The sequence below is a fragment of the Macaca nemestrina genome, chromosome 8, assembly GCF_043159975.1.
Source record: "Macaca nemestrina isolate mMacNem1 chromosome 8, mMacNem.hap1, whole genome shotgun sequence".
Lineage (NCBI taxonomy): Eukaryota > Metazoa > Chordata > Mammalia > Primates > Cercopithecidae > Macaca > Macaca nemestrina.
Genome location: NC_092132.1, coordinates 52653917 through 52678028, shown reverse-complemented (window position 1 = coordinate 52678028; position 24112 = coordinate 52653917). Strand labels below are relative to the sequence as shown.

The following is a 24112-nucleotide window of genomic DNA, read 5'->3' as shown; positions in this document are numbered from 1 at the left end:
TATTTGTCAATATTTGTATGTGAACAGTTTGTTCAAATTTTATAACTAGTAGAATGCAAGAAAAATAAGAAAAGGATACACAATTCAAGGAGTGAATGTCTCAACTCTTAAAAATATTGGTGAGCAGTTCAACATATCTTTATATTTGTATACAAGTACATTAAAAGCCATTGTATCAAAACCCAAACTGACCACACAGATGTAATATTTTTTAAAATTTTCCTGTGCCAAAGACTGTACACAGCTGTTTTCAATTCACTGAAATAGATGTGTGGTCTTCCTTTCAGGTCAAAGAAAAATCTCTCTCTTTTTGAACTTTTATGTGTGGTTTGGCAAATCATATCGTTAAAGTAAGAATATACTCATGTGAAAAAATCTTTATCAATGCTGATTTCCCATGAAATGGGTTAAAACTGTCTTGTAATGAAGTGTACAAAATTCTAATATTTTTGATGCTTTACAAATGTCTCTCAAGTATTACTCAGATGTGTTCTAAGTATAATTCAACCACATTTTTTTAAACTTTGAGAATCAGAAATTTTAAAAATGTAATGATAAATTAAGTTCCAGGATTATAGTATTTTTGAATTTTTGATGCAATGATGAAATTCAGAGACCATTGAGTTTCATGCTGCTATCAGTTTCCTTTTTATCACAGATCAATCTTGATTTTTTCCTTAGCAAAATATTATACTTCATTTCCCGACATTGTGCCCCTGATTCACCTTCACCTACACTTTTGTCAGGCTCAATACATTTTAAATAGTATTCGCTAGGGCAGTATAAGAACATTTTCCCATGCAACTGAAAAAAATAACTCGGTAGTTATGCTTCCTTATGACTTTGGCAGGCCTAACAAAATCTAAACACATTTTTATTTTCTTGTAGGCCCCATTTTTGGTTTTAAATTCATCGTGTAACCTCTGAAAATATTACAGTGAGGTATGAACTTTAACATGAAAAATTTATGTTTTCATCTACAAATTCCTTTCCATTTTTAATGTTAAAAAATTGAAGGTAGGGTTCGACAAATGATTATTATATAAGATTATATTATGAACATATCTTTTCTACATATTTCAAATAGCTTCAAACATTATTTCCTTGAGATGGCACTAGGGCAACTTTGTTCTTTGTGTTGAACAGTGTACTCTCACTAATTGAAAATATTTTTCTCTTCTTTTCCCGATTTATTTTTATAAAATTATTTTTTATCATAATTTCTAGCCTCAGGACAGAAGTGATTCTCTTTTTGTGTTTTTCTCCTAGCTATAGACATAGTGCAATAATTCCAAGCTAGCATTTCACATTTCACAATGACAATTTTTCAAGTCAACTCAATCAAATATTTATTAATGGCCTACTGTGGGTCATGAACAGTAATGGTAGGCTGCTCTGCCTGTCTCACTCTAATCTACATACCATTGTTAAAATGGCACAATTGACACTAAATCACCAATTCAGTCTCAATGGATGAGATCAACATTGCTTGCGCTTTAAGCAGATGTGAAATAAGATGTGATCATTTAATATCACTCCATCTTTCAATTATGAATACCTCCCTAATTTTACCTCCATCTCACTTCTCAGGTCTCAAAGAGAATGAACTAAAAGAAACACAATAAAGGAAAATCAGTAGATGATAGAGGGCATCTTGATGACCTATTGGGAATGTACATGGTATGTGAAGAGAGGGGATTATTATTATGTGTAAGAATATGGAAAAATGTGACTGTGAAATAAAACAGAATAAAGACCAAAAGACGAGAAGAACAAAAATGTCAGGAATAAAACATCATATTTTATTTAGGTGTATTTTTATTTGGTTTGGTTTTATTTCATTTATTTTATTTGGTTTAATATTTTGACTTCCATATTACTAGCAAAATATTTTAGAGCCACAATTCTAGAAATTATAAAATTCATGTAGGGAGTCTCGTGACACTTAATATTTTGAAGCAAGGATACTATACTTTTTCCCTATAGATTCTCTACTGAATATATATATATATATAAAACTGAATATATATATGTATATACTGAAAAAATAAATATATATATATGCTGAATATATATATGCTTGGAGATCCAGCATTAAAAATCATACTTTGTCTCCTAAGGCTTCACCCACACTCCACTGAATGCTAATACCTGAGCTGTAAGGGGAAACTGTCTCCACATGGTCTCAGGATTCCCCTCTCTGTCTTCTCAGTCCATGTGTTCATCAAGAGGCAGCACCTGAGCTTTAAATCTCTATTTTAGCAGACTGTTTCAAAGGATAACATTCTTATTAGAACTCCAGGCTTAAAAGATGTTGGAAATTACCCAGACATTGGGTAAAAAGAACTGGGACTTCATTTCTAATGCTCTCTGGAGAAGCATAACCTTTCACAAGCAATAATTTACTCAGCAAACAGAAAGGGAATAAATAAACTCAAAATACCTTTATTAGGCAACATAACATTAAAAGCATAGCACAGTTTCAGTGGTCTCTCTTTTATATAAACGATGAAGATGCCGTGTTCCCAGTGAAGGTGAACAATGCTTGGCTGTAGCAAACTACGCCAGGAGTCCATTAATCTAAAACTGGACTATGGCCCTGCAGGGTATTCTCCATCCCACACTGAAACCTGGGGAATTATTTTAGGAAAGTCAGGAAGCACTTGTAAAAGCCAAGAACTATAGGATGTAAATCTAAATTACAGACTGAACTCATACGGCTTTCCACATATTCATATAATTTTTGGTTTCTTAAAACCTGTGTTTGATTCCCTTCTGCCATTATGTGAAATCCATGAAAAAGGATATAAATAGATTGATGCAGCTCCTTGAAAACTCATAGTTTGTGGTTAAACAGATGAAAAACAATTTTTCTTCTTTTAAAAACTGTAAGTTTGAAAATATATCATGCTAGGAAAAAAATGCTAATTTTCACAAATTCCACAATTATTTTCTTGCTTACAATTTGGAAAGCAGAGACAAAAGCCCTTCATATTCTTTCAGGATTTCTGCTAATTATTCTTAAGAAAGAAATTCTCATTGGTAATTCTTCAAAAATTTTGGAAGTATTTTGGCCTTAGATGGAGTCTTCCATTGTTAAGAGGAAGAGAATATAGAACTTTTATTCAACTTTTATGTTCATCTACTTATTCAGCGGTAGAGTCAAAACTTAGAAAATACCTTGGGTTACCTGACACTGCACATTTATGAATTCTGTATCCCAAACTAGACCCAACAGAATTTTTAAAATGTAATTTTTTTTCCTTATCCTTTCCTGCCAACACTTGAAATGAATTCAACTGCAGTTGCATTAGTAGCGTAGGCCTGGTGATCACACACAGAGGTATGAAATTCAGAGAAAACTAGGAAGCACTGTGTGAGATTCTAGGCCATTTATTCTAGTAACTTCTCTCCTGCTATATTAGACAAATAAGAAAATGTTATTTGCTGCTCTGTAGCTTTTGGCCATCTCAGAAGACTCATACCTATGAGAAGAATTTTTGTTGCCTTAAAATAGTATGTTTCAAATCATGCATAAGCACAGTTGAAAAAAAATTCTACCTGTCAATCAACTCAGAAATAAACATGAATATTCACTTGTCACTCATTTGAAACCCTGAACTTTTGGACTTAGTGTAGCTCAAGGCTCATTGTTTTACAACATGTTTGTGAGAACATAATGGAAGGAAAATTATTCATCTAATTTGGGAGAAGTGGCTGCTACATTTTGGGGTGGCATGTGGCCTTTCTATGTACACAATGATACCCTGCCATGTACCAGCTTTTCAGCACTGGCATGTCACCTGGCCTGTGGCATCTCACATTCTCATGTTCTCACACTTGTGTTGTGGCCCAACTAACTTGTTAAGCCAAAGCAAAAAGCAGGTGGGGCACATGCTTGTCAGAGACTGGAATGGCAGGCCACATGCCTCTCCAAGTGCTGTAAACACCAGGGTTTGTTTGGAAATTTCATCTCCTGGTTACAGTAAACATGACTTGAAGGAGCATCCAGCAGAGAAATGGCATGCCCTTTTTCTACCAAAAAAAGGAATTTTCAGGAAATAATATAAGCTATTAATGAACTACACAATAATTTTTCGAATTGCCTATTTACTGTTTAACTCTATTTAAATATGATAGGATATACTATAATGCAACCTAATATCTTAAGACATAATGTATATAATGACATGGGTATAACATTATCTTTCATATATGTAAAGTTGGACAGCAAACCTAGTAGCGTAAATTATTATGAATTGCATATTGAAAGAATACAATCTTTTGGGTTTGTGCCATAACTTTGTAAAAGTGGATGTGTAATTTTTGGTAGGAAAAAATTAAATTACAGCATAGTATAATGATTACCTTTTATCACATCCTTTCAGCTCTAAAAAACGAATTCTTCTATTCTATTCTCAATTCAGAGAAAACACCTTTATAAAATTACTCTCTGGTCTAAAAATGACAATCTAATCAACTACGTAAAAATGAGATAACTTTAGTTCAAGTACTACAAAAAAGTTTCGTTGTACAAAAATTCTAATAACTTTTGAGAAACTTTTAATTGTGGCACAGACACTTTATTTTTGTGCATTACCAATATTAAAAGATTAGTATAAAACAATGGACTACTTAGCTTCATGATTTAAAGTTTAAGATTCTTTCTTCGGACTGGGTGCAGTGGCTCATACTTGTATCCCAGCACTTTGGGAGGCCGAGGTGCATAGATCACAAGGTCAGGAGATCGAGACCATCCTGGCCAACATGGTGAAACCCCGTTTCTACTAAAAATACAAAAATTAGCTGGGTGTGGTAGCACGTGCCTGTAATCCCAGCCACTCGGGAGGCTGAGGCATGAGAATCACTTGAACCCAGGAGATGGAGGTTGCGGTGAGCTGAGATTGCACCTCTGCACTCCAGCCTGGTGAAAGAGTGAGACTGTCTCAAAAAAAAAAAAAAAAAAAAAAGATTTGTTCTTCTAATTTGAACTCTAGGCTTTTTGCATGTTTTTGTTTATTTGAGCCTCTTCTTAAACCCTAAAATTCTGGCCATATAGTTAAGTTTATTTATGCTTGACCTAATTAATCATGTGATTAAGAAAATGTACAGCTATATAGAAGACACGTCCAGAATTACTCTTAACACACACACTGACAAAAATGCTACATACTTATATACTCTTTATATACTTAATTATATATGATATATGATATGTACTTATAATTATATACTTACATGTACCAAGCATTTCACTTGGAACTGAGTGGCCAGTGTCAGGAAGGCTAGATTCTGCTCCCCAGCACTACGGTATCGGTAATTTTTAGCTGAGCTTCAGATTGTACAGTGGTGAATAGTTAGAAAAATGTTATAAAGATTTGGCCAACTCAGGAGGCTGAGGTGGGAGGACTGCTTGAGAATTTAGAGGCCGCAGTGGGCTATAAGCATGCCACTACATGCCAGCCTGGGTGACAGAGTGAGACCCTCTTCTGTTTTTGTTTAAAACAAGATTTGTGCTTCGACAATGGTGGTTCTAAATCAAATTCTAAATCAACTGGTTGTGCCCATTTAAGATTACATATTAGTTCTCCGGGCTGTTAGTTGCAGTTTGATATAGGAATTTTCATCTACAAGGTAGAAGGCTTACTCTGATTTTTATTAATGAAGCTTCCATCCTTACTGCTGACAGCATAGGTTTGATGATAAAGATAAATGAAACTTTCATTAAGGGCAACAGAAAGAACAAGAATGATGTCATTCCCTTCTGTTTCTTTGTTGTTGTTGTTTAAATTGAAACACATTTCCAATGAATTTCCATTATAATGCTAAAAGGAGTCTTGAAGAGAGTGTGAAGATAAGTGCTTTAAAGCTTTCCCTGGGTGAACAATTAAGAGCAGAAAGCTTTGTCTTATCTTCTGATTTTTTTTTTCTCCCAGATTTGCTGCTAGATCTTTTGTGTGTCTATCTCCAAACTTTTTACTGTGCACCTTATATGTGCAAAGTATCATACAGCTAATGTTATGCATATTAGCTGGTCTCTGTCCTCAAAAACAACAAAATATTCAAATAGCTATAGTGCCTAGCAAACCATAGTAATTCCAGTAACAACTTTAAAGTATTAAAGGTGATAAAGAGAAAAAGAACATTTCAGGTTGAGGAAATTTTTTTTTAAGTTTCATGGAGAGGAGACATTTGAATGTCAGTAGAGATTTGACAGGGAAAGAATGTGGAGAATATTTTAGGCAAAGGGAACAGCTTGAGGGAAGATATAAATGCCCAATATGTGCTTGGGAGTTAGCCAGGGGGACAGTTTGTCACTCAAAAAAGGCAGAAGGAGAGTAGGGTGGAATACCAGTAAAAGGCCTGGTTGGCCCAGATCATGGGTGGTCTAGGATGCCAGGCTGAGGAATGTGTACTTACTAGGCAATGGGAAAACATGGGGGGCTGTTATGGGTAGAAAAATGATACTGTGGGAGTGGTTCTTTAAGATTTAGTGGTCAGCTCTGTCCTGTAGAGGATGAATTTGAACGTGGAGCACGGTTCGATAATATTATAATCTTAGACAAGTCTACTAGGGTAACAGATGTGAGGTCAAACTTTGTAACCAAGTAGTTCCATAACTTAGACCAGTTCACTAACCTTTTGGCCTCAGTTCCATGATGTGGATGACCTTAAAGTTCTCTCCAACAATAACACGCTATGATTCAAGGTAATGCAGAGCCTGGACTGATAGAATGGAAATAGTAATGAAAGTAGAAAATAAGAATAGGCATTTGAAGAAGGTGGATTCTCTTTGCATTTCCCAGTGGGGCTTCCAGTGACATTTGGGGCTCCCATTTCTTCAATGTTAAGGACTGTTCTTAGCAATGCAGGTATGTTAGCATCTCTGGTCCATATCCACTAAATTTGAATAGCATCTTCCAGAGATTGTGATAATCCAAAAATCTCACACATTCTCAATTTTTCCCTAGAGGATGGTGAATACTGGAACTTGCTCCATCCACCATCACAAACACAATCACTGTGACTCTATTTTAACTTATGTTTGGATATGGTAGAGAACTGAAAGACTGTTGGTCCATTAATAGCCATGGAGAACTTATGAGAAAGAGCTTTTTTATTGGAAAAGATTATGTTTTATTTGGGAAACACTGAATTTGAGATATCAGTGGGAAACCAAGATATCTCATTTATATGTAGTAGTTAGGAGTCAAGAGAGAAAACAAACAGCAATGAAAGTTCAATAATTCATCATTTCAACCTTGAAAAACAGAAGTTGTTTCTTGTTCAGATATTCAGATATTTTATTAAAGAAAAGGAGATGCTTTGACCTTGCTGGAATCAGTCTGCCTGACCCACTTTAATTGAAACTTACCTCAGAATTTTGTTTTAAACTTCCAAGGAAGCAAAAGAAAATGAAAGTGATCGAATTTTGGGTACCTACATGAATCAGATGCTTGCCAGACATTTTACATATATATTTTACATGTGTCTCAGGGAGGTTGAGTATCTTGTTCAGGATAACATAGTTAAGTAGCAGAGAAAGAAGATGAAAGCTCAGTCCCACCCAGCTCCAAAACTTGGATTCTTTTCCTGTTACAATGTGACAATTAACTAACTTCAATTTCAACAATCCATGCTGACATGCAAATTGGCATTATATATTCATGTGTTACTTCAAGTCCTTCTGCTGCAACAGTGCTTAAGGCACAGTGACTGTGGTGGGAATTCCAGACCCCACACTAGGCAGGTTGAGTTGCAAACCATTCTGTTTGAATGATGATGAATGAATTCCATCAGGGAATACTTGATCCAGTTTGACCAAGGGAGGTATTATTTAAAGTTGTTTATTTCATTTACAACTCCTTCACAATAATGGAAATAGGTACCTTCTAAATGTGCTAATGGATATCTCAGATCCAGAAACGTTTCTTGAGGTCATGGGGAGCCTTTTTCCCTAAGTTCAACACCCACTTGTATGTCTCTTTATATTGCTGGGTACAGCTTTATTGTATCTGCTTTCTCCTTGACTACCCATGATCTTAATAATGGTTCCTGCATCCACACATGATGCTTTGGAGATGGCAAGGGCTCCTTGACTTTTGTAATTATTGCCTTATGGCCTTAATTGTATCTGGCAAATGTTTCGGATCACCTTTATTCACCAGCAAGGTCAAAACCTCCTTTTCTTTAATAAAATATCTCAATATTGCCGTTAGGTACTGAGTTATTTCTCTTTGGCTTCCTCTCTTAGTTCCCCACCCCCTTTTCTTTAATCATAGCATCACACAAACCATCCAAGGCAAGGTTTTGAGACTCTTGGTTCTAATGTTGTCTCTGATGCTATCCTGGAAGAGTGAGTGAATTTGCTTTTCTTTATCTTAAAATTAGACATCCTCATTTATTGCTTTTTTCCTTTTGTTCCTTTTAATTTAGTCCTGTTACCAACTATAAGATGTCTGTCAAGCCATAGGCTATAATCTCTGTATTGTATTTCACTATGGACAAGGAGGAACACCTGATAAAAATAAACTAATATGAACGACTTAAATCACCCCATATACTTCCACTGATGGTTAAAATTAAAATTTACTTTCAATGTTTATCTAATCATGCTTGGGTGCATATTTAATATAAACAGCAAGTTATTTATTTCAGTGAGTTTATGAACACGTAGGGGTCACAAGTCAGCCAGATTGAGTTCAGTGGGTCCACAATTTCGCTTCTGTTTTGTATAATGGTTTACTGAGAAAGGGTAAATTAAAAGTTTCTCTCCTATTGTGCAAGCTCCAGGAAGAAACATCTGTTTTCAGGGTGTGGGGGGCCTCATGTATCTTGTACAGTACCTATTACATAAAGCAGTAAATCATTCAGTGAACACTTGTTTCTTAAAGAATATGATTTGGAACTAAGAGCATTTATGTGGTCCAGTTTAGGGAATAGAAGAAAAATAACCGCTTTTGTCACGTGGAGTAGTCCAAATGAAGATAATGAACATAAAAGAAGGAAAATTAAAATATAAGTTCTTTGAGAAGTCATAATACAATATGTAATTATATCTTACTTGTTAACTAGAATGGGTGCAGTCAAGTCCTAGGAAATTCAGTAAGGATATGGCTGACCATTTCCAAACAGCCCCACTTTCCTAAAAGTGAGCAGAATTCTAAATGAGATCAAAAGCAGTGATATTTCTATCCTTAGAGAGACATAGCCAAAAATGACTTTTAGCTGAAAGAAGCTCAACATAGCAGCTCTTGCTAATTCTATCAGGTAAAAGTTTTTTGAGCTTGCATATACCAGCAACATACTTTATATTTGTATACTTCTAATCATTTCAATTTTTACTTATATCAAGAATGATGCATGTTAATGTCTCATTGCAAGTTACTTGTAACTTCTCATGGATTGTTAAGGCAAAATTAATCTAATTAAAATATATCTCTAATGAGTATAGCAGTGTTTTATCAAAAATTAATTTCTGATGGTCTTTATGTATGATCCAGGAAAAAAAATCAATATTCCATTTCAGATATGCATTTTTTCTAAGAAAAATACAGCCTAGCAAATAATTTTAAATGTGTAAGATAAGAAGTTTAGTCTGGATGTTGACCCCTTAGAATTGTGATATTAAGACAGCAGTACATTCTCAACAAAGAGATGTCATATTATTAATGTCACTGATAAATTATTTTCTGTGTATCTATGCCCAATATGCATCCCAAATATTAGCCCCTGTTTGCCAGCAAGGCATTCAATATGCTGAGTTGCCTTGTCCTTTACAATTTAAGGGTAAATTTTTCTCAATATCTCTGTCCTAATATCTCTAGGGATTCAGTGTGTGGGGGTTGGTCAGTCTGCCATTTTGCCTAGACACTGATGTTCTGCATGTCTCCTAAATCTTGAATTTTCTTCATGTCTCACAGCTTTCAGCTATTCTGGTCTCTCCCCTGTGTAACCCAGTTATAAAACAAAATCCCTTTCCTTGATTACTTTAACATACCAAAGACAGACAGAGAGAGAGAGAGAGAGAGAGAGAGAGAGAAAGAGTCATGAATTTGTATTTTAAGGAAACTTGAGGAGCTTCATGTAAACGTTACATTTCAAGCATTTTCTTAGTGAATATTAGACATTCCCCCTGCCACGCTCCTCAGTGGGAATGTCCCACTAGCCAACTCTTCTGCATCCTCCACAGCTGCTCTTTGTGGAGCATCCCCAGATCCATCCCTAGAGTCCAGCTTCTCTCCATTTCTGGAATCCTTCCCTTCTTCCTCTTGGATTCCTGCAGAAATGAAAAAATACATATTATGCAGAGCAACACAGTTCTTTTTGTAAACTCTTACTGCATCCTAGCAATGTTCTGAGGGATATCACAGCAGAACCAATATAAATCCATATGTTATTTTGAGAAACAAAATAAAATTATCTTCTCTAAGATCATTCTGATGCCATATTTGAACGAACAGGCTTTTCTCCCCAGACTAGATGTATATTTCCCAAGGTTATACAAACATATACATGAAATACACACACACATATATTTCACTTTTATTCCACCCTCTAGCATTTCACTCTTGTATGGTTAATTCCTGCTAAAAAATGTAAATGTTCAGATTTCCCTAAGCTTTATTTAAATTACTAAGTTGATGATACTAACACTTCCTTCTACTATCAGTCTATTTTTTCCTTGCATGTAATGATTGAGCATTCTGCTGCCACTTCTCTTTACCGTCTTGTCCTTCCTTAATCCTCTCAACTTGGCTTCCATTGCTACCACTCTGCTGAAGGGATTCACCAATGTTCTACTTCTAAGAAAATCTTTTCTTCTTTTCTTTATGGAAACACTTTTCTTCTTGAACCTCTCCTCCACTTGAGCTGCTTCAGCATTTGGCACTGGTGGTTACCCCCTGCTTGATTTCAAGTTCTTGTTTTTCATCATTCCACATATTTTTCCCACTTCCTGAAATTTCATTCTATAAAATGTTTCATACTTTTATTCTTACTTATAAATAATTCATCAGTTTGTTCTACTCCAACTACTACCACTAGTAAAACAATTCCTAAATCTACACTCCAGCCTTGATTGCTTAACATCTTTTCAATCTTATATTTCAACCCCCATTGATGCTCCTTAAAGTGTGAGCAATGAAATCATTACTTTCTTGTACAAATGTTTGTTGCATATTGTACTTATTTCTTTATTGTCCCTATTCTTGCCTGATAAATGTATTTTGATACCTTTATTCTTTCAAATTCATCAAGTCTTACAGGCCAGTTCTTTACCTACCACATTACTTAAGTTTAATCTTTCTTCATCTCCATTTCTACAGCAACCACTCTAGACCACACCAAATTACTACACATTTTAGTCTCTATATGCTCTCATTTGTAGCATAATTTCTCATACTAATCAGCATTCAGAAATTGCTAAATTTTTCTTTATATACACTTACCTCTCCTCCAATACAATCAACATACATTCACCAGTGTATGTTTTCTCAAATTCAAGTTAAATCAAATCAACTCATGTGATTGTATTAAATTTACATTGCCATTTTAGCGTACTCTCAACACTTAAGTTCCTTTGTGAATCGTTCTTCCCTTTCAGTAGAACTGGCCTCAACAGTTCTTACATACGCTGCTACCTACTCCCTCCAGTCATGGTACCTTCCCTGGAATGATGGTTTATTCTGTGTCCCTCTCTCAGGATGACTCTTTCACCGAAGCTATTCTCAACATTTACTCATTCTAAACAGCCTAGTCTGAACATGTATAATCCAAGATGACCACATTTTAGGTTTATCTTTTCTCTGTGCATGATTATAACATTCCAAATATTATCTCTATGAAGAAGAACCCTTCTAAATTGCAAACTCCAGGGGCAAGTCGTGTGTTTTCTCCACTTTAAACCTTATGATATTAAGTGCAGTGATGTGCACCCAACAAATGTTAATTGGTAGAGGAGCTATAGAATTAGGCAACAATAAATTCCATATAACGAGTCATTAAGAAAATCCCAGTCTTTCCCCCTATAATCTGCTTCCCCACCCCCACATACTCCCTTTTTTAAAAAGCTCAATTATTAATGTGAAATAAATGAACAGAGCTAGGAAAGAAGAAATACTAAAAATCTGTCTTCACTGAAGCCCACCCAAGCTGAGCAATGGAGAGGTGACACTCTGCCTCAGCCAGCATATCTTCCATTTCTCCCCACTCCAGCTCCCATTCTCTCTCCACTGCCACAGCTGCATACTGCTATTGTCGGTAGTAAAGATGAGACATCTCTAATTAGAGGGCAGGGTAAATTGCTTTTATCTACTTTTAACATGCTTTTACATGGCACCTTGTACACAAGCCTCAGCTAGGCAGCCATAATTTGAAAAGCAAATGAATGCTCAGAGAAATACGATACATTTTTAAAAGAAAATTAAATATATAGCGTAGCAAAATCAACATGCTGGAGACTGCAGAGTTTAACGCTGTCAGAGTCTTGTGCACTTATGTATTATAGGGAATTAAAACAAGCAGAGTCCACGTACCCTGTAGAGTCTGGTGGTCCTGTCTTTCTTTTTCTATTGGGAACAGATGGAGAGATTTAATGTCTAGAAAAATTATCAGTGCAAGAAACAGACTGGTGGTAACCCCTTGACCATCTCCATCTAGAGGAGTAGATTTTTAGGTGGAAGAAAAAATATTAGTAGAACTCTTTCTCTGACCTACATACATCTAACCATCTTTATAATGAATAAATCTATTATGTATGAGTTTTTGTTTCTGGTTTTGGATTTAATTTTTATTTCTTTAGCAGTCCAGAACATTTTCAAAAACCAAGCAATTTATCAAGTGTTTGAAAAATAAAACAAAGAGAAATCAACTACAGTTAGTTCCATAGTGTTTGGACAGCACTGTCATTCAATAAAAATATCTGCCATTTATTGTGGCTTGGAATACGGATTCCACAGTTAGGAGAGCCGCGAGCTCATACACGAACTCCACAGGCTCCTCTCCCTCTGATCATTATCAGCAAAAATATATTAATTGTCTTCCTACAGCAGTGTCTGTCACAGGAGGACCCATGGTCTCCACTCTGTGCCATGATCACAGCTCTTCCTCATGCATAGGTTCTCTTACTTCTGCAGGCACTATGGTATTATTGCCCTCCAAACTTTGTTTACTTACTTTCCTGGAGATCGCCTGCTTACTGGCTGTAACTTTCCGGCTGTGAGAACTGGAAGCGCTAAATAATAACAGGGCTATACTGTTTATTTATTGCTGCTTTGGAACAGAAAGCCAACTGAAGTCCTTTAGTGTAGTGGGTAAGAAGGACTTTCAGCTAAGAAAAGCTGGCACTGTAAACACAGTGGTTCTGGCAGGGGAAGTGCCTGATTAGAGATCCCTAGTTTCCTCAATTCCCATATGCAGGCATCTATATGCATTTAGAGCTTGTGAATTTTTTCTATTTTCGATATACCATGAATGAGAGGGTATAATTTAAAGGGCTAAAGCAAGAGACATATTTTAGAAGTAACTCTAATTTAAATATTTGAGCCATATGCAGGATTAGAACATGTGCTTCACTGCATTAAACACTACTTAGAATGTATTGATTCCTATTGTAGTCTTTGTAGTAGTCATTAGCATGGTTGGTGAAATAGTTCTCTGCCTTCCTTGGACATGATAGGGTTGTACTTTCTGGCCTTCTTCTGCTTAGGTGTGTCCATGTGACATTTCTGATGAATGATTCATAAGTAGAAATGATGTTCAATGGCTAATGGGAAACCTTCCAGACCCCTTTACCCACCCTACCCTCTGGCCAACCAATAATGTTCAAAACTGGGGGTGATCCATCAGCTTAGATCCTAAAGCGAAATCAAGGAAGAACCTAGAACCCAGTAAAGAACCCAGAACTGATATATGTTGGTCATGTAGCAGTAGCAAGAAATCAAGTTCGTTCTGAGGTTTTTGTGCTTTTCATTATTTCAGCATACTCTAGCACATCTTGATTACTGCACCACTGGTATTCATTTCAGTTTTAGCATAGATGCCCATACTTGACTTTTTAGCTACCACACTTTGATCACAGTACTTAACCATTTAAATTGCACTTACATTCTCTCCCAGTTATTAGTTTACAATTTTCTTGAGAACACAGATGTCTCACTCATCTTCACATTTTCAGTGTTTAGTACATTGCCCCTATGTCATAGACACTCAGTACTATTGAATTGAATGGACTTTAATTTGTGCAATGTCGACACTTCAGCTCTGTGCTCAAATGGTGGGTGAGCTACAGTGACAATTAATCTTAATTAACATTATTTGAATATATGCCTCTCTTAAAGTTAAACAAGGGAAAAATAATAGTCTGATGTGGTAGAGAAATATATTAAATTTAGGAGGTTTGAGTTAGGCTTCTGACTCTGGCTGTATGATATTTAATAATTTATTTTGGCAAATATTTTTTAGTTGTCCACTAACCATATGCCAGTGTTCTCGGTCCTGATAATAGTAAGAGTTCTCCTGGAATTAACAGGGTCATGGCAAGTCACATAATGAGTTAATTTTTATCCTCTTTGATAAATTAAAGACAATAACATATCCTTATGTTTGTTGTGTGGTTTGAAGGAAATAATATATGTATATTAGTTTTGTAAATTTCAAAGCATTTCAAATATGTGAACCTAAGATACTTTTAAAAATTTTGAATAATAAATTTTACCAGTAATTATCTGCATGGATGCTTAATAATTCAATATTCTAGATATTATAATAGATGACTCATTTATTGTGACAAGTTGGGATCCATAAAGAAAAAACTTTCAAACTATTCAGCAATCATTATGAAATTTTAGATCAGTGTTTTACCTTGGAGGAGAGTGTGTGTGCTAAAACACAATAGCAATAAATCCACTTTTCATTTGGCAGAATGCAAGCTCTGATTTCTAATTTCAGTAAAAACAACTGTTTCCTAGAAAATAACACTGATTTACTTGTACACCTAATACAGAGCAATAATTGGGAGTGGCTAATATATAGGAAGAACAAAGACAATGATTGTGCCTACCGGGTGATACAAACAGGATATTTCAACCCGTGTTCATAAAATCATTTGTCCAAATGTTTTTGATACATTCAAAGAAGAAATACTTTATTTTTTAATATATAGAAAAAGTATATAGGATATACATATATTTAAAAATAAATGTGTGCTAAATGAGCCAGAGTCAAGTAATGTGTGTATATACCTACCCAAAAACTACCTGAAATGTTATACACAGCAGATTTAAACCCTAAATGATGATCTCTTTCATAATATCTCAGTTGTAGTGCTGAAAAAAATCAGAGATGACACAAAAAAATGGAAAAACATTCCATGCTCATGTACAGAAAAAATCAATATGTTAAAATGGCCACCCTACCCAAAGCAATTTACAGATTCAATGCTTTTCCTATCAAACTACTAATGACATTTTTCACTGAATTAGAAAAAAACTATCCTAAAATTCATATGGAACCGCTAAAAGAGCTCAAATCACCAAACCAATTCTAAGCAAAAAGAACAAAGCTGGAGTCATCACACTGTCTGACTTCAGATTATACTACAAGGCTACAGTAACCAAAATGGCACAGTACTGGTACAAAAACAAACACATAGACCAATGGACTAGGTTAGAGAACCCAGGAAAAAAGCTTCATATTTACAACCATCTGATCTTTGACAAAGTTGACAATAGCAAGAAATGGAGAAAGAAGTCTCTATTTAATAAAATAGTTTTGGAATAACTGGTTAGCCATATGCAAAAGATTGAACATGGACCTCTTCCTTTCACCATATACAAAAGTCAACTCAAAATGATTTAAAGACTTAAATGTAAGACCTAAAACTATAAAAATCCTAGAAGAAAACCTAAGAAATACCATTCTAGACATAGGCCTTGGCAAAGATTTCGTGATGAAATCTCCAAAAGCAACTGCAACAAAAACAAAACAGACAAATGGCACCTAATTAAATTAAAGAGTTTCTGCACAGTAAAATGAACTATCATCAACAGAATAAACAGACAACCTACAGAATGGGAGAAAATATTCACAAACTATGCATCTGACAAAGGTCTAGTATCCAGAATCTATAAGGAAGTTAGATAAATCAACAAGCAAAAAACCACCCCATTAAAAAATGGACAAAGGACATAAACAGACACTTCTCAAAAAAAGACATACACATGGCCAACAAACAAGAAAAATGCTCAACACCACTAACCCATTAGAGAAATGTAAATCAAAACCACTATGAGATACCACCTTACACCAGTTTGAATGGCTATTACAAACAAATCAAAACATAAGTGATGTTGGCAAGGTTGTGAAGAAAAGAGAATGCTTACACACTTCTAGTGGGAATGTAAATTTGTTCAGCCATCGAAATCAGCTTGAAGGCTTATTCAAAGAACTTAAAAAACAGGACTACCATTTGACCCAGCCATCCCATTACTGGATATATACCCAAAGGAATAGAAATCATTCTACCATAAAGATGCATGCATGCATGTGGTCATTGTAGCACTGTTCACAATAGCAAAAATCATGAACTCAACCTAGATGTCCATCAACTGTGAACTGGATAAAGAAAATGTGATACATATATGCCATGGAATACTATGTAGTCATTAAAAAATTAAATTATGTCCTTCACAGCAACATTGATGCAGCTGGAGGTCATTATCCTAAGCCAACCATCTCAGGATCAGAAAACCAAATATTGCATGTTCTTACTTAAAAATGTGAGCTAAACATTGAATACACACGGACACAAAAAGGGAAACAGCAAATACAGGGACCTACTTGAGGAGAGAGGCTAGGAGGAGAGTGAAGGTCAAAAAGCTACCTATTGGGTACCATGCTCACTATTTAAGTAACAGAATCATTTGTACACCAAACTCCAGTGACATGCAATTTAACCACGTAACAAACCTGCCCATGTACCTCCTGAACATAAAATAACAGTTGAAATAAAAAACAATAATCTCTTAGTGCCAGAAATGGGACTATCTCACAAACTAGAGTAAAATTTGTACACTTTTTGATGTACAAGATACATTAATTTATTTATTGTATTTTAAAAATATGTTATCAATTATTATCTTCCACTTGCATTCATTTATTTATTCATTCATTTATTCTTTCAAAGAAATATTGATTTGAGCAACCATTCTATTCCAGAGTTTGTGCTGGTCCCTGTAAATATGAAGGTGAATTTCATTTAGTTTCTGCCTTCAAAGAGTTCATGATGTCTTCCAAATTCTTGCAAATACAAAGAAATGTATTAGAATGAACCCCATGAAATTGCCTGATAAAATTCAAAAAACTGTAAGATGAAGGCATTGCTCTAAACAAGCCTAAAATCTATTTGGATACAAATGAAACAAGTAGATAAGTATGTCTTCTGTATACTTTTTAAATCTTATTATAAGTAATATATTGACTACAACTGAATAAACCAAAAATATTTTCTGAGCTTATCTTATACATAGACCTAAAGAGCAAGATCAATCTGTGAATGAGTGTAAAATGTCCTCTGAAAGGAATAGATGTATCACACATGTAAATTCAAATAAGAATTTTGGAAAAATTGACCTTATATTGGGATTTCAAAACATCTTTGTTTTCTCTGGGAGAGGGAGTCAGCAATGCAGCTTAGCTTAAACTTTGTATAAAGAATAAACTGCTATTGTTCTGATGGTAACACCAACATCATGAAGTGACTGTCCTTGGTCATGTGGAGGTTTGTCCGGGGCTAGCAAGGGAGCTAGGCAGGGCAGAGACCATTACAAGATTCTAGGGCAAGTGTGGGACAATTGTGGTTGTCTTCCATTTTATTCTCTCTTGATGTGTAGCAACCTTATGGATGAAATGGATCTAATTCCTGCTTAGCTCTCACAGAGAGTCTTAATTGGCCTAAACTCTAAGAGTGGTCTTCTTTTACGAAAATTATTGGTTCAGAAACGGGCTTGTGAGCTAGGCCTAAACCAATCAGTCATAATATTTTTCTAGTTGTATGGTCTGCTTCATGGGAGGGCATTTGATTCAAGTTGTTCTAATTATAAAGAAGCACAGGATTTCTGTTTAGCAGAGAAAGAGAAGATATCAATGTCTCCTTGGATGTGAACAAGCAAATACATGTCTCTGGAATCTGTTGGCAGTCATCTTGTGATGAGAGAAGCCATTTTGAAAGTATGGAGAACATATAGAGAAGATTAGAGGCAAGAGAATGACAAAGAAATGGAACCGAAGACCAAAGACACTGTGAGCTCTGTATTTTCTTTCCACCAAGTTCAAACATTCCATAAAGTCTTGTAAAGGCAGTAGTATTATGGGTGAATTAGAGATAGACCTAATCAGGTCTGGGAGAGGATAATATCCTGACCCCCCACAGCCACTGTCACCAGCAAAGTGTAACTATGTGCAGCAGGAGCGTCATTAGCTACAGAGAGAGCTACCTGACAAGGCAGGTGGAATGGAAGAAGCACAGGGACTACAACCAGCAACAAGGACTGCAGCATAATAGAAAGTTCCAGAAATATCTGGATGACACTTAGAAAAGAAAAAAAAAATAGGGTGACAAGGTTTGTAGGATGTTTGTCATCATAAATCGAGTTACTCAAGATACTATTAAAGAGAACATACTTTTCAATCTATTCTCAGGTGCGCAATGATATGCAATCTGTGTATTTCCTGTAGTGCAATCTAATCTGTGTCTTTTCTTCCTGGACAAAATCTTAATGTAGTCAACTCCAGATTTTCTTATTTTCTTTTTAAGTTACTTAAGGATTCTTCCTTCTTTTCTAAACCTTTCCTCCCTAGGTATTAGATCCTCTTTGTGAAATTTTTTAAATTTTCAATACTTTAATACTTTATGGTACTTTTCTTTAAGATTATTTTATATTAAGCAATTGTTTTATGCAGCATTACAGAGTGAGAAACAGAGAGATTGTGGTTTGGGGTGCATGGAGATCCTTGGGTGTGACCATCCCTCCCATTTGGATTCTGGTGACATGACTGCCTTTTGAAAGCCTCCACTCCTTGGTCCCCTTGGTTGTGGCACCGAGGCCTCAGAGACTACCTTTTAGCTTCCTTCCTGCTTTCTAAGCTTTTTTCTGTTCTCTGATTCTCTGATACTCCTTCCTCTCCAAGTCCAGCGAGAATTAGCTTTTAGTTTTATTTCTGTCTTCTCTCTATGGCATAGGAAAGATAAAACTGATTATAAAAGAATTTTTCCCCAAATCCATGATTTACACAACAATATGAGCTTGTATCTTCAAAAGACAACAAACTTCATTTATTTTCCTTTGCATTTGGATGCACCTCACCTCTCTATAGTGCTAGAGTCCAAGGTCTAGTTTGAGAGAAGGAGAGAGAGAGAGAGACAGAGAGAGAGAATATGTCGGGGTTGGGGTAAACAAAAGGATTACAGGGATTAACAAACATCTTTGGTAGATATTATACCACCACAGTCTATATAGTGGTGGTATAGTATTTATGCAATGCACAGAGTACTAAACTGTGTGGCACAGGGATAAATGGTCTAGAATGTCATAGAGAAGGAAGAATTTAGTGAGAGTCAGGAAATTAGGAAAGTTTTCCTAGAAGACCTAGGAACTCAGAGAAATTACAACAGACAAATCTAAGGATGGGAAATTCTAAGTTAAATAAGAGGACAACAGAAGCAAAAACAAAGATGAGGGAATAAATGTGTCCTTGGAAAAGTGAGAAAGCTCACAGAAGTCTCTTGGTGATATTTCATGGAATATGGAGAAAATTAAGACAGTATATTCATGTTTGAGATGGATACTCAAAGATTCTAAAAATGAGGCACGTTGTTCTAGATTCAATGAGGCCGAAAATAAGAATGTATTTGAGAGCGTCGGTCACAATATAACAAAAGCTGTTTTTAAAGAATGGGTACCTGTTGTCTACGGGCCATTCTCATCATAGACCTGTCCTTCCATGACTACATCATTCTTTAAAAAATAATTAAGCAAGGAGTTAATTATTGGCAAGTGGGGACAAGTCACCCAAGCCTTTTTAACAGATGTAATTCTGTCCAATATCTGGACAGTAAAAAGCATGAACTTGACGCTAGTGTTTTGAAGCAATATTTTATCATTATAATTTTAGACTCTGACTCCCATTCTGTTAGTTCTCCAATGGCCAAAAGTTATGTGTTCCCCACAACCTTTCTGTGATTGGCTCAGCCAATTTATATAATAAGCTACTACATGCAGCCACACTTATACAATCATAAATGTCCGTCCTTCTGGAAGGCTGAAGTATTCATATTCTTCATCAGTGGCTTTTAGACACAAAATCATTACTCAGTAATTACTTTTGTTTTAAAAATTAACACTAAATTTTTAAAGATATAAACTCATAAATCCAGTTCTTTATCTGATTTCAATTTATATAAAATTCTATTGTATTTTAATAATTACTGTCAAGAGGGCTTTTAAAATATGAGTTATTCCATAATGGTTGAACTAGTTTACAATCCCACCAACAGTGTAAAAGTGTTCCTATTTCTCCACATCCTCTCCAGCACCTGTTGTTTCCTGACTTTTTAATGATCGCCATTCTAACTGGTGTGAGATGGTATCTCATTGTGGTTTTGATTTGCATTTCTCTGATGGCCAGTGATGATGAGCATTTTTTCATGTGTCTGTTGGCTGTATGAATGTCTTCTTTTGAGAAATGTCTGTTATTGCAGCACTATTCACAATAGCAAAGACTTGGAATCAACCCAAATGTCCATCAGTGACAGACTGGATTAAGAAAATGTGGCACATATACACCATGGAATACTATGCAGCCATCAAAAAGGATGAGTTTGCGTCCTTTGTAGGGACTTGGATGCAGCTGGAAACCATCATTCTTAGCAAACTATCACAAGAACAGAAAACCAAACACCGCATGTTCTCACTCATAGGTGGGAACTGAACAATAAGATCACTTGGACTCAGGAAGGGGAACATCACACACAGGGGCCTATCATGGGGAGGGGGGAGGGGGGAGGGATTGCATTGGGAGTTATACCTGATGTAAATGATGAGTTGATGGGTGCAGCACACCAACATGGCACAAGTATACATATGTAACAAACCTGCACGTTATGCACATGTATCCTACAACTTAAAGTATAATAATAATAAATAAATTTAAAAAATATATATGAGTTATTCATCTTATTTAAAGGTTTTGAGCTGCCTTTATAAATTTAGATTTTTATTTCTTTTGTATTTTACCTTTTCTGATTGAATAAAATTTGCTGAGTAATTAAATAACATTTGTAGGAAATATATGTTAAGTTTGTGGGTATGGTGAATCATAATTTATCTTAAATATTACAGTACTCTCCAATGCATCAAAGTCTCAACTTTCCACTAAAAACACAAGTTAACGAAATAAGTTTGATTTGGTTCATCATTTCTCCATTTAACTCTATATTTTTTCAGGGTTAAAAAAATCCTCTCAGGAAACTAATTATACAATTTCAAATAATTTGAGTTTCCCTTTCTAGATAAATTCTTAGAATTGCCTTCTCAGTCAGCCAGAGTTGCGCATCAACCAGAGATTATGGCCTGTGTAAAACCAGAACTGCAGACATCTGGGGACATTGTCCACAAAATCGGGAGAGACAGACAAAGCAACAGATGAAATGGTCTCTCCTTCTGGGTCCACAGTAAAGTTACAGTTCACCAAATTCTTCATTTCACTTAATGAAGTTGGTAAATCATTTAAAAATTTTAGCTAACTTCCTTCATATTGCAGTTTAACTTTTACAAATTTTCTTGGGTCTTTTAAGATATTAAGTGGCATCTGATTGGATTTAGCATTTTCGTTTTACTCTTCTGGCTCCATATCATACTTTCGAGGATCATTTTAGCATTCAAATAACAATAACAAATAGTGAATGTTGTCTAAGCAAAGTATAAGAGAAAAATTTGTCCTCATTTATAATCTTCGAATATACCTTTAAGTCCATGATACATACATTACGCTCTGTTAAAATTCAATGTATCTTGACATTACTATGGTGAACAAAACACAGTTCTGGACATCAAGGATTGAAGTCAAATAAAGAAAATAGACAAGCAAAGAAAAACCTGCAAAGTAACTGCCGGCTCTAAACCTGCTGGGAAAGGAGACCGAAACTTCTCTTGGAATTATCAATGAATTGTCTACAGAGGAAACACTTTAGATTGCTGCATTAACTCTTCACATCATTGTAATGTTTTCCACTAGGGTAATGCTGAACAGAAGTCCCCAGAGAGCAGTCCTGGGATAGAAGCATCATCCCCATCACCTGTGAACTTGTTAGAAATACCAACTTACAACTTTAGATCTACTGAGACAGAACTCTAGAGGGAGGCCCCGCAATCTGGGTTTCACAAGTCCTCCAGGTGATTCTGATGCCCGTTAAGTTTAAGAACCACTGTGTTAGAATAACACCAAGCTAGGTAAGGCTCATCTCAACTTATGTGCATGTTAAAAAATAATTATGTCCCAAAGTAAGGTTATATGTGGGATGTAAACTCTGAAGATTTAGCTACAAACTTATGTAGATGACTACAGATTCCTCAGTAAAGACCACAAATTCTGGTTTTGGATACTGAAATGCAGTATGTACTCTCTCAAATGATCACTGATCAAATACTGTATTTAAGCATCCTTAGTGATTCTAAAGCTGGATGACCTGTTGCAGGACTATCAGCAAAAAGATTAAAAACTATTGAACAAAAACCTTTGAATTACGCTCTTTAGAGCCAGTTTAGTTCCTAAAAGGACAGAGTGAACAGTAAAGCAGAAAAGCTACTAGTTTACTAGACCTTTTTCTATTGAGGAAACAATAAATAGAGATAAGAATAGCAGGTTTTCCACAAGACAGTAATTCTTTTAGTGTAAAATCACTGTGGGCTAATCCTGCATTAAATCACTAAGATGTGCTGCATGGAAGAAAGCATCAAAGGAACTCAAAGGACAACACACAAAGAAAATATACGAAAGTATGAACTCAACACCTTCTGATATATTTGACAGATTCCAAGTCCATCACAATCAAGATCTTTAATACAGAATGCTCCCTCTTTCCTCATTCACCCTCAGTGAATCAAGACAACAATAGTTCTAAGATTTAGCGTAAGAAGTCAGGTTACATAAAAGAAATAGCTTCCCTCCCACTCTCCCAGTCCCAGATCTAAGATGGTTACTTAAAGCCCCATTTATTTGCCCAAATAGTTATAAAGTCTTATGAATAAGACAGGAATTGGGCAATCAGCTAGTATCTATTAACTCTAGATTTATTCAGTGAGGTGAAAAAACTAGTCAGAAATTTAGAGAGAAAATTATAAGAATCCTACTTTGGAATAATGGATTAACCAAAATAAAATTTTCAAAGATCATTTATGATTAATAATAATCTTAAAAGAGCGAGTTTGGCTTTTAAGGCTAATTCCCCTCCTTACCAAAACATCTTGAGGTTTATGGATTAAGACAATGTGATTCTGATCACAATTAAAACGTATCTTTATTTGAAACCTCCAAATATCCACTTATACATCAATCACCTGTATGATTGATTAGATTTCCTAGTCAAATAAATAGGCAGGCAAGACTTAAATGTGAAAATGGGCTGCCAGTTGACATATTACTGAATATCTTGGAAATACATTAAATAAATAAATAAATAAATAGAATGGGCCATGGTGGAAAGACAGAGATACTGCTGTGCAAATTGAGGACAAGACCATCTCTGGGTTTAGTATCAACACTGACAAATGAAAGAAAGTCATTTTCACTTTGTTTCTATAAGTAATTTTACTATGGCACTGATTAGATGGGATTATTTTAAGGTGTGAAAAAATATGAGGTGTTTAATAATATTTACTATAGTTTAGAATCTGGCATGTGTACCTATTCCTTGATTTAGTGAGCAGACATTAGGTTGTCTTTTATTTACAGGTCAGGAGGATAAGAAGAGATTAAGTATTATTTCAACCTTGAAAGCAGAAAGTAGAAGACATTATAAATCTTGCTTATAAACCTTAATTAGACTGCAACTGAA

General features: G+C 35.3%; 1 protein-coding gene across 1 annotated transcript in view; it reads right to left on the bottom strand.

Annotated features, from left to right (window-relative positions):
• Positions 1-7123: 7123 nt before the first annotated feature.
• Positions 7124-24112, bottom strand: part of LOC105497261 (uncharacterized) — a 75706-nt gene continuing 58717 nt past the window's right edge. The window contains exons 2-3 of the mRNA XM_011768259.2: positions 12537-12656; positions 7124-10279 (exon numbers count right to left, since the gene is read on the bottom strand). Of these exons, the coding sequence (XP_011766561.1) occupies positions 10113-10279; positions 12537-12656 (287 nt within the window). The 3' untranslated portion in view covers positions 7124-10112. The remainder of the gene's footprint in view (positions 10280-12536; positions 12657-24112) is intronic.